General features: G+C 41.3%; 1 protein-coding gene across 9 annotated transcripts in view; it reads right to left on the bottom strand.

Moving 5' to 3' along the window:
* Positions 1 to 15,007, bottom strand: part of LOC121275778 (triple functional domain protein-like) — a 650,960-nt gene that overhangs the window by 433,716 nt on the left and 202,237 nt on the right. For all 9 annotated transcript variants that reach the window (XR_005942563.1, XM_041183384.1, XM_041183386.1 and 6 more), the window contains one exon: positions 2,689 to 2,803. Coding sequence is in view for 8 of the 9 variants with exons in the window: in XM_041183384.1 (XP_041039318.1) it covers positions 2,689 to 2,803 (115 nt within the window). In the remaining variant the exon portion in view is untranslated. The remainder of the gene's footprint in view (positions 1 to 2,688; positions 2,804 to 15,007) is intronic.

Here is a 15,007-nt window from a genome sequence, read left to right as displayed (position 1 = left end):
GTTGGAGGAGTTGCAGATTCTGAAGAGGACTGTCAAAGGATACAATGGGATATAGATCGGTTGGAGACTTGGGCAGAGAAATGGCAGATGGAGTTTAATCCGGACAAATGCAAGGTAATGCATTTTGGAAGGTCTAATACAGGCAGGAATTATACAGTAAATGGCAGAACACTTAAGTGCAGGGAGATCTGGGTGTACTAAAAGTGGCAACGCATGTGGATAAGGTAGTCAGGAAGGCATATGGCATGCTTGCCTTCATCGGCAGGGGTATTGACTATAAAAGCTGGGAAGTCATGCTGCAGCTGTATAGAACCTTGGTTAGGCCACACTTGGAATGCTGCATGCAATTCTGGTTGCCACATTACCAGAAGGATATGGAGGCATTGGAGAGGGTGCAGAGGAGGTTTACCAGGATGTTGCCTGGTCTGGAGGTTACCAGGTATGAGGAGAGGTTGGAGAAACTCGGATTGTTCTCACTAGAGCGACTGAGATTGAGGGGCGACTTGATAGAAGTTTACAAAATTATGAGTGGACAGAGTAGATAGTCAGAAACTTTTTCCCAGGATGGAAGAGTCAATTGCTAGGGAACATAGATTTAAGGTGAGAGGAGAAAACTATAGAGGAGATGTGCGGGGCAAGTTTTTAATGCAGAGGGTAGTGAGTGTCTGGAATTCGCTGCCAGAGGAGGTGGTGGAAGCAGATACGATAGTGATGTTTAAGAGGCAGCTTGACAAGTACATGAATAGGATGGGAATAGAGGGATACGGACCCCAGAAGTGCAAAATGTTTTAGTTGACGGGCAATATGATCGGCACAGGCTTGGAGGGCCGAAGGGCCTGTTCCTATGCTGTACTTTTCTTTGTTCTTTGTTCTATATTAACGCAACTTGCTTATTCTTGATGCAATTGGCAAACTTCACAATTTCTGCATATTTAAGTGTGCAGAAATAAGCACCTGGGTAAGCAAAACTAAATTCAACATTTTGTCACTTGAACACTGTCACCCATTTAAATTTATTTGAGATTTGTGTACAAGTTTTAAATAATCAGTTTAAAGTGTTTTATGCTTTACATTTCCATATTAGTAAAATGACATGATTTATAATACAATGATATGTACTATATACTATTATGTTTATAGAAATTAGTTCTCCCGACTTAGAAACCTTACATTCCAACCTCCTTTACAGATAATATCTTTCTTCCAAGATTTAGAAATCCCTTACTGACCACTACTCAGTCTACTTGAAAGTCATCAGCAGTTTTATATATTTCAGTCTTGCAGATTAAATAAAATTCTTTAATGCAATCACCAATTTTCAAAAGGATTCCCCTTCTGATAGGATACTAGAAAAATGGCAAGAATTCATTACATTAATTTTACTTCCTTATTACAATCAGGAAAAACACCAGGTATTCTGCCTTCACTTTTGATTGGGCTTTAAAAATGAATCCAAACTAGGTCACCAAAAAGTGATATGTTTAAATCACATGGTGCATAAAAAATTGTTCTATTTTCTACCAAAGTATGTTGAAATTAACCTATATTTATTATCCTCTATCAATGTGTGCATATATTTTTTTTTATTCATTCATGGGATGTAGGCATTGCTGGCTAGACCAGCATTTATTACCCATCCCTAACTTCCCTTGTTTAGAGGGCCAGTTAAGAGTCAGCCACATTGCTGTGGGTCTGGAGTCACATACAGATCAAACCAGGTAAGGACAGCAGATTTCCTTCCCTCAAGGACATTAGTGAACCAGATGGGTTTTTACGACAATTGGCAATGGTATCACTGTCATCATTAGGCTTTTAATTCCAGATTTTTAAGAATTCAAATTCCACCATCTGCCATGGTGGGATTCGGACCCAGACTATTACCCTGAGCTCTGGATTACCAGTCCAGTGACAATACCACTATGCCACCACCTCCCGCTATGTTACCACCTCCTCACATATATCTGTTAATTTTCACTCTTTTTTCAGATAATCTGTATCATTCAAACCAGAAACAAAGCAACAGGGGCTACAATTTATTCCTAGTGTAACCTCTGGTTGCAATTTTGAATCAAAGCTGGGGAAACCAAAATCAAAGACACAGAGAGGCGGAGTAAATATATCATATCTGGGCTAGTGGAAGTGAAACTGAAGCTGTTTCTCCCTTCTTCTCTAAGTCCTAAGGTAACTTATAAATATTTAGCTTTCAAACCCTGTGGAACAAAACCACTCAGTGTATAAATTGTACTTAAAACAAAATCAAGACTTTTTTTAAACAATGGGAGGTATTACTGAAGTGCACAGTATATTACTCATCAAATTTAGCATTTGTACATGCATAAAGGGCTTTGAATTGCAAATCAGGGAAGACAATATTTAAGAACAAAAGCATCATCTTCCAATTGTGTCCAGCAACTTATATTGCCATAAATACTTGCAATCCGACATCATCAGTCACAAAGAACTATTTTCAATGTTCTCTATATACTTACCATCCCTTTAGTGTCTTGCACTAAGTAAAATTCAATGATATATATATATATATGTGTTTAGTAAAAATATTTATGTTTTCATTATCGGTTCACATTTTGAAGGTAATAAATTAAGAGCTCTGGAAGGAAAACATAATACTATAAAATTCCTACACGGGTATATTTTTCAGGATAAATAAATGCAGTGTATTTGTCATACCTGGGAATATTAGCTAAATAGGAGATAAGCCGCCTAAGATCTTCTTGTCTTATTCTGTCATGGTTGCTACGTGCTGGAAATGTCAAGACAGGACCTCCACGCTTATCTCGCCCACCTGAAGAAAAAAAATTCAAGGACGAATAAAGACAAGCAAGTAATAGCAAATGCAATTCTTCATTCTTCTCTGAAAAATGTTCCTGTAATGAGTTTCCTCACCAGTTTATTTGGAAGGAAATTGTCCTTTTTACAAGAGATTAAATGTTATAAAATGGAGCAAACCCAAAGCAAGAGATTAGTAAATAGTGATTTTAATCAGTATAATAGCTATAGCTCTAACATCTGTGTCACACAGAGATGACCAACTGACGAGAAGCCAATGACTAGTTCAATGCACTACCTGTTCTCCCAAATTCTCTACCCCATAAACTTGAGGTCATCCCAAACTCTGCTGCTCGTATCTTAACTTGCACCACGTCCTGTTCATCTGTCTCCCCTCCGTGCTCGCTGACCTACATTGGCTTCTGATCAAACAGCATGTTGATTTCAAAATTCTCATCATTGTTTTCAAATTCCTTCATGGGCTCGCCCCTCCCTATCTCAGTAATCTTCTCCAGCTCCACAGCCCTCCAAGATTCTTGAGCTCGTCTGATTCTAGCCTCCTGAGCATCCCAATTTTAATCGCTCCACTACTGGTGGCCACACCTTCAGCTGATTAGGACCTAGGCTCTGGAATTCCTAGAGAGTTTCTACAACTCTCTGCCTCTTTCTCTGTACCTTGCTTTCCTCCTTTAAGATACTCCTTAAAACTTAACTCTTTGACTAAGCCTTTGGTCATCTGACCTAATATCACCTTTTGTAGTTCAGTGCTATGCTAAGCTTTATGATGCTCCTGTGAAGCACCTTGGGACATTTTATTACAGTACAGTTGCTATGTAAGTTGTTATTGATGTCCCCTACCCACTTTACATCAATAAGTACCTGCCATCTACACAGAAGGCACTCTTCATAGTAGTGCTGTATAAGATCAACTACATGGCCATCTTAAAATGGGATGTTCCAACACTCTACAGTGCAAGCTCTGCCAGAAATGAAAATTCCTCGTCATATATGTGTTAAATAGCAAAATAAAGTCAGTCTCATCATCTGGTAACTAACACAGTGAGTTTTTATCTTCATTTAACTGAATACTCAAGGACATGGCTTCAAACTTAGCCAAGCAAAACTTATAAGTTTCTCTCTCCACAGATGCTGCCAGGCCTGCTGAGTATTTCAAGTGTTTTATGTTTTTATTAAAACCTTATTCGTAGTTGTGGTTCCCCAAATTTGTAGTTTTCTGCTCATCAGATGAAAACTCTGTACAATTTGAAATATTTAATGAGGCCATTAAATCCACCCTTCAGGAAATAATGCTCTCAGAATCCATGCAACCAAATGTCAGGAAAGTGATTGCTAGTTGCCAGCATATCATCTTTATTTAAAGTTTAATATTACATGTGAAGCAGCGTCAAAAAAGTATGTGTGATAGATACAAAATCTGTCCAGATTTAGTAAAAAGTCAATTTTATGTCACTGTATATTTAATCTTATTGATTTTTAAATAAAATTTTAGTTTGATCAAATGGGCAAATTTAATTGGTTTCTGTAAAGCGTTGGGGTAAAAAGTGCTTACTGGTTTTCTGTATGTGAACATAGAGGGCTCCCATCTGAAGGCTCTGAAATTTCAATTTTTATTAGGAATTTATTACTGGCTGTAGAAATTCTGGTTGAAGGGTCATGAGGACTCGAAACGTCAACTCTTTTCTTCTCCGCCGATGCTGCCAGACCTGCTGAGTTTTTCCAGGTAATTCTGTTTTTGTTGTAGAAATTCTGGGTTGCCCTTTGAAGTTCAACTGATCAAATTATACTTAATTTTCAGAAAAGTTGATGATGCCCAGTTCTACTTCTCCATCATTTTTCTTCGAATTACCTTTGTGCTGTCAGGCTTAATTTGGATAAGTGAGAAAGAGGAAAAGAGGGAGGGGGGGGCGAAAGGGGTGGGGGGTGAGAGGAAGAGGGAGGGGGCGAGAGGAAAAGGGACGGGGGGGCGAGAGGAAAAGGGACGGGGGGCAAAAGGAAGAGGGAGGGGGCAAAAGAAAGAGGAAGGGGGCAAAAGAGGGGGGGCCAAAAGAAAGAGGGAGGGAGGGCGAAAGAAAGAGGGGGGGGCGAAAGAAAGGGGGGGGGCGAAAGAAAGAGGGGGGGGCGAAACAAAGAGGGGGGGGCGAAACAAAGAGGGGGGGTGTGAAACAAAGAGGGGGGGTGTGAAACAAAGAGGGAGGGTGTGAAACAAAGAGGGAGGATGTGAAACAAAGAGGGAGGGTGTGAAACAAAGAGGGAGGGGGCAAAAGAAAGAGGGAGGGAGGCAGAAAGAAGAAGGGAGGGGGGCAAAAGAGGGAGGGAGCAATAGCAGGAGACAAGGAGGCAAGAACGGGGGGCAGAAGCTGGCAGGGCCGGGCGGAAGCCGGCAGGGCCGGGTGGAAGGCAGTTTTGCTTTTATATTGCGCTTTTCATGGCAACCGGACATCTCAAAATGCTTTTTAGCCAAAGTAGTAGTTTATTTGAAGTGGAGTCACTGTTGGTATGTCAGAGATGCGGCAGCCAAACTGTCACCAAAAAAACTGAGAATATCGAAACATTTTCTTTGGCTTTCATTATAAATTCAATGCTCTCACCACTGTCTCAGCTGACCAGACTTTTCGAAGCCTTGGAATTCTGTCTGACACTGAGTTGAGCTTCTGGCTCCACAACCTCACCATTGCAAAGACTGCCTACTTCCACCTCCCTAACATCGCATGATGTCCCTACCTCAACCCATCTAGCACTGATCTCCAGAGACCCAACTACTCCAGTTCTTTCTGACAAACCTCCTATCCTGACCCCACTGTAAGCTTTAGTTCATTCAAAAAACTAAGATTTGTGGTGAACAAAAATAAAGTGTATTGGGAAATAGCCTGCTAGCAATAGCATGTATCATATTTGATTTGGTACAGAATCAAAATTATGTCATTTTATGGAACTCCAAGCACAAATTATTTCTAGTTGTTCAATCCACTGAATGCATTCTGTCCAGGGTTGTAAATCATCTTTCCCACATTAATATTTTTGTTAAAAGATACGGAACAACCATTTTAAGTTAGTTTGCAATGTCCCACATATCATGACTGGAGTGTAAAGTGCAACTTTTTCTTCTTCTTTAATGAGTCTTTGAGAATGAGGAGTTTTCTGCTGAAGGACATGATTTGCTTTTACTACACAATAAATGGATGCTGTACATTACCAGTGCATCCTTAACAATAAATAGTTATGCTTTAAACTCAGGCCATTCTAAAGTTTGCAGTTGCCTGGGGTCATTCTTAGATGCGTCTCTGGGATTTTTGATCAGGCCAAAAAACCTGACAGACCGCAAATAAGTAAGAACTGTTAGCTTCACTTTGTGGCTAATACATGTAGATGAATGAGTCTGGTAACCAAAGTCTAATCATAATTCCTCCAAATGGCTTTGCATATCACTAACAAGATAAGTTTCATCAGGAGGCAACACCATATCTGTGTATCAATAAATTGCAGTTCTTCCTTATAATTAACCTCAAAAATGCCAAAGTTTTAGAATTAATTTCATTATTAACATACTGCTTGTTTAATTTAATAATTAATTGAACAACTTCACAGAAACAAAATGTCCATAATGATATGCTTGCTTTTTCTTTTACAGAAACTCATACTTTATGATTGAGATTTTTTTTAGTTTATGATTGATGGCTGAAATAATGCTTCAGTTTTGATAAGCTGCATTATTGAGAACATTTTTGCCTTAAATTTCAAAAGTCAGGACAAGTTTGTTCAAGCATATTTCAGAGCACCACAACAGTTGTCACATAAGTGCTGTCTCATTAATATTAAGCAAAAATATAATGAACAATATAATGGATGTGTTTAGTGTTAAAAACAAAAAACTGTGGATGCTGGAAATCCAAAACAAAAACAGAATTACCTGGAAAAACTCAGCAGGTCTGGCAGCATCGGCGGAGAAGAAAAGAGTTGACGTTTCGAGTCCTCATGACCCTTCGACAGAAGGTTCTGTCGAAGGGTCATGAGGACTCGAAAAGTCAACTCTTTTCTTCTCCGCCGATGCTGCCAGACCTGCTGAGTTTTTCCAGTGTTTAGTGTTGTTACCTAAAGAACGAGCAAAAAAAGAAATTTAAATGCCTTTGTGAAGATGCATTCCAGAGGCTGGAATGAGCATAATGCAGAAAATGGAATTGTTCTGGATCTAGTAAATAAACCTCTACTTTATTAAAGAAGTTCTACACTTTTACATTAGCATCATCTAAATATTGACAAAGAAGAAATGAACGTTTGATATTACTTAAAATGAAAGCAAATAAATTTGACAAGCACGTAGTGTTATTTTCAAAACTAGATATCACTGTCATGCCTTGTTAAGCAGAACAAGTTAAGGTTGCGACACTGTAATTCTGAACTGAACTACCCTATTAATTGAATTTAGCTAAGATTGTATTATTATAAGTCCAAACATAATTAGTTTTCTATTTATGATTAAGTTAAGAATTTTACTACAGTTTACTGCATAGAGGTAGTGAAATAAAGTAGATGTTAGTAATGTATCAAATTGTGCCTTTTGTTCAATGTTAATTTTGCTTTGATTGTGTCAATGGTTACATGAGTTTACTCAGTATGGTGCTTTGATCCTTTTGAGTTGTGTCAAGCCGAATAATTTAAAAAATGGCTTACATGGATATTGAGGGTTTACGAATTACAAGCTTTAAATTGCACTAAGTTTTTTGCTAGAACTGCTGTTCTGCAAAATACAATGCTTTAGGACAGTTTGTTGAGTGTTGGATGTTGCAGTACCAAAGTGCCCTCCTTATTCCAAAAACTATTACTCTTAGAAGTGGAAAAAACTATTATTCTTAGAAGAGAGTAACACCCATCTCTTTTATGTCTGCAGGAATACACTGAGAATTTCTGATAATTTTTCAAATATAATCCCTTTTTTTTTACTATTATTCAGTTTTAAGCTTTGCTAGATTGCTTGTTCTAAGGGTAAAAGCAAATAAGAGAGGCACAAGGTCTGTGCTTGGGCACAGAACTTATTGGGCCTAAGAGTGTATGGATTTTTATGTAGTTCATATTTTTGGGGTGCTTCCAAGGAGATTTGGGTCATTCTCAGTGTAGAAGAGCCAAGGAGGATGCCAATCAAGTGTAGAAACGCACATGAGTAATTGGGACAAGGAATGGATCATGCCTTCTACCCAAGGATCAGTGGAGGAATGCAATTCTCAACTGTTCCTTGTAGACTGCTGCTCAAATGTTGTAATATATTCATTCTCACTTTTGTTCAAGTATGGAGTGAGCTTCGAACTATTGGACAAAACTTCAAATTTATTACACATGAAAACCCAGGAAAAAAACCTAAATCCCAATCTAATATCCTGTCAACAGCCGATAGCCTTGAGTTTACAAATTTGCACCAGAGTCACAATGAGGTTCACTAAGTATGTGGTCAAATTATGTGATTAAATCCAACATCTTAATTTTCAATGGTTTCGATAAGGAAGTGGACATGCTTTCACCACACTGCTTGTCCTGATGCCATAGCTACAAACTGCCAAAATGTTGCTATAAAGGAGGGTGAGAAATGCAAAAATAAAAACCAGATCTGACAATGCGTGTGGTCATTGCAAAGTAGAACATCTATTCATGAATAAGTAATAAAATGCTTAATTGTGGAACCAAAATCATCCTTCCACTGAATCTTGAGAATATTGATCTTAAGAGTCATTTTTTGTCTCCTAAAATTGAACTCGTGTAGAAGTGGAGTCAGAGGCACGTGAGGGGAGTGACAGGCACAAGAGGTAGCAACAACCCCCCCTGTAGCTCTGGATGCCATAAGAGATAGGTTATCTCAGTTGGCTATATGGTGAGAGTACAATGCAGAATGACATCAATAACACAGGTTCAATCCCTGTGCCAGCTATGGTAGTTCATGGAGGCACGCCTCTGCATCTTGCCCCACAAGCTACATATAATATTGTCTCTCTCTAATGGAGATAGATGCCTATGATTCTTTGTCGAATTAGCTTTAATGACCTTAGTGGGTAAACTATGCAGTGTGATGCACTTGTCTCCATTAAAACCATTACTCTCATTCTGGGTGCTCAACCGGAATGGCCTTCATCTTCGTTCCCTTAAGTCCAAGGGACATAAACTTCAATGATATGGACTTCTTCACCACCAAGGTTGAGAACCTCTAATCAGCTGCTTTCCACCCTACCCCTAGCACACCAAGTCAAACTTCCTCTACGGTTTCCAACTGCCCCAGCCCTCAACTTACATTACTCTGGCTTCACTCATATCTTCCTGTATGCCATAAGATCATAAGACATTGGAGCAGAATAGGCCTTTTGGCCCATCGAGTCTGCTCCGCCATTCAATGAGATCATGGATGAACTGATATTCCTGAACTCCACTTTCCTGCCTTTTCCCCATAACCCTCGATATCCCTTACTGATTAAAAATCTGACTACCTCTGCCTTGAATATACTTAATGACCCAGCCTCTACAGCCCTCTGCAGTAAAAAAATTCTATAGATTCACTCCCTTAGAGAAGAAATTGCTCCTCATCTCTGTTTTAAATGGGCGCTCCCTTACTCTGAGATTATATCCTCTGGTCCTAGACTCTCCCACAAGGGGGAACAACCTCTCAGCATCTACCCTGTCAAGCCCTCTAAGAATCTTATATGTTTCAATAAGGTCGCCTCTCATTCTTCTAAACTCCAATGAGTACAGGCCCAACCGACTCAACCTCTCCTCAGAAGAAAATCCCTCCATGCCTGGGATCAACCTAGTGAACCTTCTCTGGACTGCCTCCAATGCCAGTATATCTTTCCTTTGATAAGAGGAGCAAAACTGTTCACATATCCTAGATGTGATCTAACTAGTACCTTGTGTAGTTTTAGCAAGACTTCCCTATTTTTATACTCCATTCCCTTTGAAATAAAGGCCAACATTCCAGTTGCCTTCACTATTATCTGAACTTGTATTCTAGCTTTTTGGGATACATGCACGAGATCTCCCAAATTCCTCTGTGCTGCAGCTTTCTGCAGTCTTTCTCCATTTAAATAACATTCAGCTCCTCTATTCTTCCTGCCAAAGTGCAAAACCTCACATTTTCCCACATAATATTCCATCTGCCAAGTTTTTGCCCATTCACTTAACCTGTCTATATTCCTCTGTAGACTCTGTGTCATCCTCACCACTTGCCTTCTCACCTATTTTTGTGTCATCTGCAGATTTGGCGATAGTACATTTACTTTCCTCATCCAAGTCATTAATATATATTGTAAATAATTATGGCCCCAGCATTGATCTCTGTGGCACGTCTCTAGTTACAGATTGCCATCCTGAAAATGCCCCCCTTTATCCCAACTCTCTGCCTTGTTAGTTAGCTAATCATCTATCCATGCTTATATACTACCCCCCAACACCATGGGTTCCTATCTTATCAAGTAGTCATATGTGTAGTACCTTATCGAACGCCTCTTGGAAATCCAAATATATTACATCTACTGGTTCCCTTTTATCTATCCTACTTGCTACCTCCTCAAAGAATTCTAATACATTTTTCAGACATGATTTCCCCTTCAGGAAGCCATGCTGACTCTGTTTGATTATATTATGTATTTCTAAATGCTCTACTATTACATCCTTTATAATAGACTTTAACATTTTCCCAATGACAGATGTGAAGCTAACTGGCCTTTAGCTATCAGTTTTTCATTTCCCTCACTTTTTGAATAAGGGTGTTACATTGGCAGTTTTCCAATCCCCTGGGACTTTTCTAGAATCTGAGGATTCTTGGAAGATTACTACCAGTGCATCCACTATCCGTGTAGCTACTTCGTTTAATATCCTAGGATGCAGGGTCTTAATCGGCCTTTGGCCCCAATAGTTTCCCTAGTACTTTTTCTCTAGTGATAGTTATTGTATTTATTTCCTCCCCCGCCTTGATTATTTAGTATTTTTGGAATACTAATAGTGTCTTCTACCGTGAAGACTGATGCAAAGCATTCATTCAACTCTCCTGCCATTTCCTGGTTCCCCAATATTAGCTCCCAAGCCTCATTCTCTAAGGGCCCTATGTTCACTTTGGCCTCTCTCTTCTTTTTTATAGATTTAAAAAAACTCTTCCTGTTCGTTTTTATGTTACTTGCTAGTTTGCCCTCAAAGTTTATTTTCTCCCTCTATTTTTTTGGGTCATCTTTGGTTGGTTTTTAAAACTTTCTCAATCCTCTGGCTTACCACTAATCTTTGGCACATTATATGCTTTTTCTTCAAATTGATACGAAGGGCCCTTGGGGCCTTAAGAGCCCTTGGAGAGGGCCCTCTCCAAGGACATCCTGTTCTTTAGACTCATGTCCTCATCCCTGAATTCAATTCCCACAAAGCTGCTGACCACTCAACCTTCCTTCCTGGCCTCCATGCTAGTTGATATCGTTCCCCATTCCCTCTCCTGAGGTACTGTCCACCTCATCTTTAAAGCTGCCATCATCACCCCCTCTTCAAAAAACCCACTCTTGACTCCTCTGGCCTTGGAAGCTACTGCCCCATATCAAAACTCCTTTCTCCTCCAAAGTTTTTAAACATGTTGTTGCCACTGTCAAATATTTTCTTCACTCTGGCCATGCATGTAAAATGGAAAAGAAAAATATTAAATATTTTTCTCAATGTTATTAGAATTTCAGCAATATGTAACAAGTACATGTGTGAAATGTTCATACTGTGCAGCAAATCTATGGTTCAGCTTTCTGAACTGGGGTTGTCCCAAGGTTTTGAGTTTTGAGATCCAAAGCTGTGCCCATCTTTCCCACAATTCCATGTGTAAATCCCTCCACTTGGGTTTTCATCCCACATCAGCATCAACATTGCCCTTATTAAAGTCACAAATGGCATCCTCTGTAACTGAGACCATGGTAACCTCTCCTGCCTTGTCCTTCACAACCTGTCTGTAGCCTTTAACACATCAAAACATACCATCTTCCTCCAATGCCAGTGCTCCATTGTCCAGCTGGGTCTAGTTCTATCCTTCTCTATCCAATCAAAGCCACAGAATCATGTCCAATGGTTTCTCTTCCCACACCTGCATTGTTACAGCTGGAGTTCCATGGGGACATCTTTAGCTCCCCGCCCATTGCTCACCAACATGCTGCCTCTAGGTGTCATCATCCAGCAACACGTCAGTTTCTACACGTGCTTTTATTCATTCACGGGATGTGGGCTTCACTGCCTGGGCCAACATTTACTGCTCATCCCTAATTGCCCTTGAGAAGGTGGTGCTGAGCTGCCTTCTTGGACTACTGCAGCCTATGTGGTGTCGGTACACCCACAATGCTGTTTGGAAGGGAGTTCCAGGATTTTGAACCAGTGACAGTGAAAGAACAGCGATATATTTCCAAGTCAGGATGATGGGTGACTTGGAGGGGAACTTCCAGATGGTGGTGATCCCACCTATCTGTTACCCTTGCCCTTATAGATGGTAGCGGTCATGGGTGTGGAAGGTGCTGTCTAAGGAGCCTTGGTGAATTCCTGCAGTGCATCTTGTAGATGGTACACACTGCTGCTACTGTATGTCGGTGGCGGAGGGAGTGAATGTTTGTGGATGTGGTGCCAATCAAGCAGGCTGCTTTGTACTGGACAGTGTCAAGCTTCTTGAGTGCTGTGGGAGCTGCATCTAGGCAAGTGGGGAGTATTCCATCACACTCCTGACTTGTGCCTTGTAGATGGTGAACAGCCTTTGGGGCCCAGGAATAAAAACAAAAAAACTGCGGATGCTGGAAATCCAAAACAAAAACAGAATTACCTGGAAAAACTCAGCAGGTCTGGCAGCATCGGTGGAGAAGAAAAGAGTTGACGTTTCGAGTCCTCATGACCCTTCGACAGAACTTGAGTTTAAGAAAGAGTTGAAATATAAGCTGGTTTAAGGTGTGTGTGTGGGGGACGGAGAGATAGAGAGACAAAGAGGTGGAGGGGGGGTGGTGTGGTTGTAGGGACAAACAAGCAGTGATTGAAGCAGATCATCAAAAGATGTCAATAATAATAGAACAAAAGAACACATAGGTGTTAAAGTTGGTGATATTATCTAAGCGAATGTGCTAATTAAGAATGGATGGTAGGGCACTCAAGGTATAGCTCTAGTGGGGGTGGGGAGAGCATAAAAGATTTTAAGATATTTAAAAATAATGGAAATAGGTGGGAAAAGAAAAATCCGATGATGCCACCTTCAAAAACAGTTCCTCTGATATGTCCTCCTTCTTCCTTAACCGAGGTTTTCCACCCACGGTCGTTGACAGGGCCCTCAACCGTGTCCTGCCCATCTCCCGCGCATCTGCCCTCACGCCTTCTCCTCCCTCCCAGAAACATGACAGGGTCCCCCTTGTCCTCACTTATCACCCCACCAGCCTCCGCATTCAAAGGATCATCCTCCGCCATTTTTGCCAACTCCAGCATGATGCCACCACCAAACACATCTTCCCTTCACCCCCCTTATCGGCATTCCGTAGGGATCGCTCCCTCCGGGACACCCTGGTCCACTCCTCCATCACCCCCTACTCCTCAACCCCCTCCTATGGCACCACCCCATGCCCACACAAAAGATGCAACACTTGCCCCTTCACTTCCTCTCTCCTCACCGTCCAAGGGCCCAAACACTCCTTTCAAGTGAAGCAGCATTTCACTTGCATTTCCCCCAACTTAGTCTACTGCATTCGTTGCTCCCAATGTGGTCTCCTCTACATTGGAGAGACCAAACGTAAACTGGCCGACCGCTTTGCAGAACACCTGCGGTCTGTCCGCAAGAATGACCCAAACCTCCCTGTCGCTTGCCATTTTAACACTCCACCCTGCTCTCTTGCCCACATGTCTGTCCTTGGCTTGCTGCATTGTTCCAGTGAAGCCCAACGCAAACTGGAGGAACAACACCTCATCTTCCGACTAGGCACTTTACAGCCTTCCGGACTCAATATTGAATTCAACAACTTTAGGTCATGAGCTCACTCCCCCATCCCCACCTCCTTTCTGTTTCCCCCTTCCTTTTTTTCTAATAAATTATATGGATTTTTCTTTTCCCACCTATTTCCATTATTTTTAAATATCTTAAAATCTTTTATGCTCTCCCCACCCCCACTAGAGCTATACCTTGAGTGCCCTACCATCCATTCTTAATTAGCACATTCGTTTAGATAATATCACCAACTTTAACACCTATGTGTTCTTTTGTTCTATTGTTGTTGACATCTTTTGATGATCTGCTTCTATCACTGCTTGTTTGTCCCTACAACCACACCCCCCCTCCACTTCTCTCTCTCTCTCCACCGCCCCCCCACCACACACACACACACACACACACACACACACACACACACACACACACACACACACCTTAAACCAGCTTATATTTCAACTCTTTCTTGGACTCAAACTCAAGTTCTGTCGAAGGGTCATGAGGACTCGAAACGTCAACTCTTTTCTTCTCCACCGATGCTGCCAGACCTGCTGAGTTTTTCCAGGTAATTCTGTTTTTGTTTTGGGGGTCAGGAGTTGAGTTACCCGTCACACGCTTCCTAGCCTCTGACTTGCTCTTGTAGACATAGTATTTATATGGCTAATCCAGTTCAGTTTTTGGTTAATGGTAACCCCCAGGATGTTGATAGCAGGGGATTCAGTGATGATAATGCCATTGAACATCAAGGGGCGATGGTTGGATTCTCTCCTGTTGGAGATAGTCATTGCCCGACACTTGTTTGGCGCGAATATTACTTGCCACTTGCCAGCCCAGGCTCGATACTGTCCAGGTCTTGCTGCATTTAGACATGGATTGCTTCAGTATCTGAGGAGTCGCAAATGGTGCAATCATCAGCTGATCTGACGATGGAAGGAAGGTCATTGATGAAGCAGCTGAAGATGGCTGGGACTAGGGCAGTACCCTGAGGAACTCCTGCAGTGATGCCCTGGAGCTGAAATGACTGACCTCCAAAAACCACTAACATCTTCCTTTGTGCTAGGCATGACTCCAACCAGCAGAGAGTTTTCCCTGATTCCCATTGGCTCCAGTTTTGCTAGGGCTCCTTGAGGCCACACTCAGTCAAATGTGGCCTTGATATCAAGGGAAGATGCTCTCGCCTCAGCTCGGGAGTTCAGCTCTTTTGTCCATGTTTGAACCAAGGCTGTAATGAGGTCAGGAGCTGAGTGGCCCTGGCAGAACTCA

This window comes from Carcharodon carcharias, chromosome 3 (assembly GCF_017639515.1).
Source record: "Carcharodon carcharias isolate sCarCar2 chromosome 3, sCarCar2.pri, whole genome shotgun sequence".
Lineage (NCBI taxonomy): Eukaryota > Metazoa > Chordata > Chondrichthyes > Lamniformes > Lamnidae > Carcharodon > Carcharodon carcharias.
This window is presented reverse-complemented; position numbering and strand designations above follow the sequence as displayed.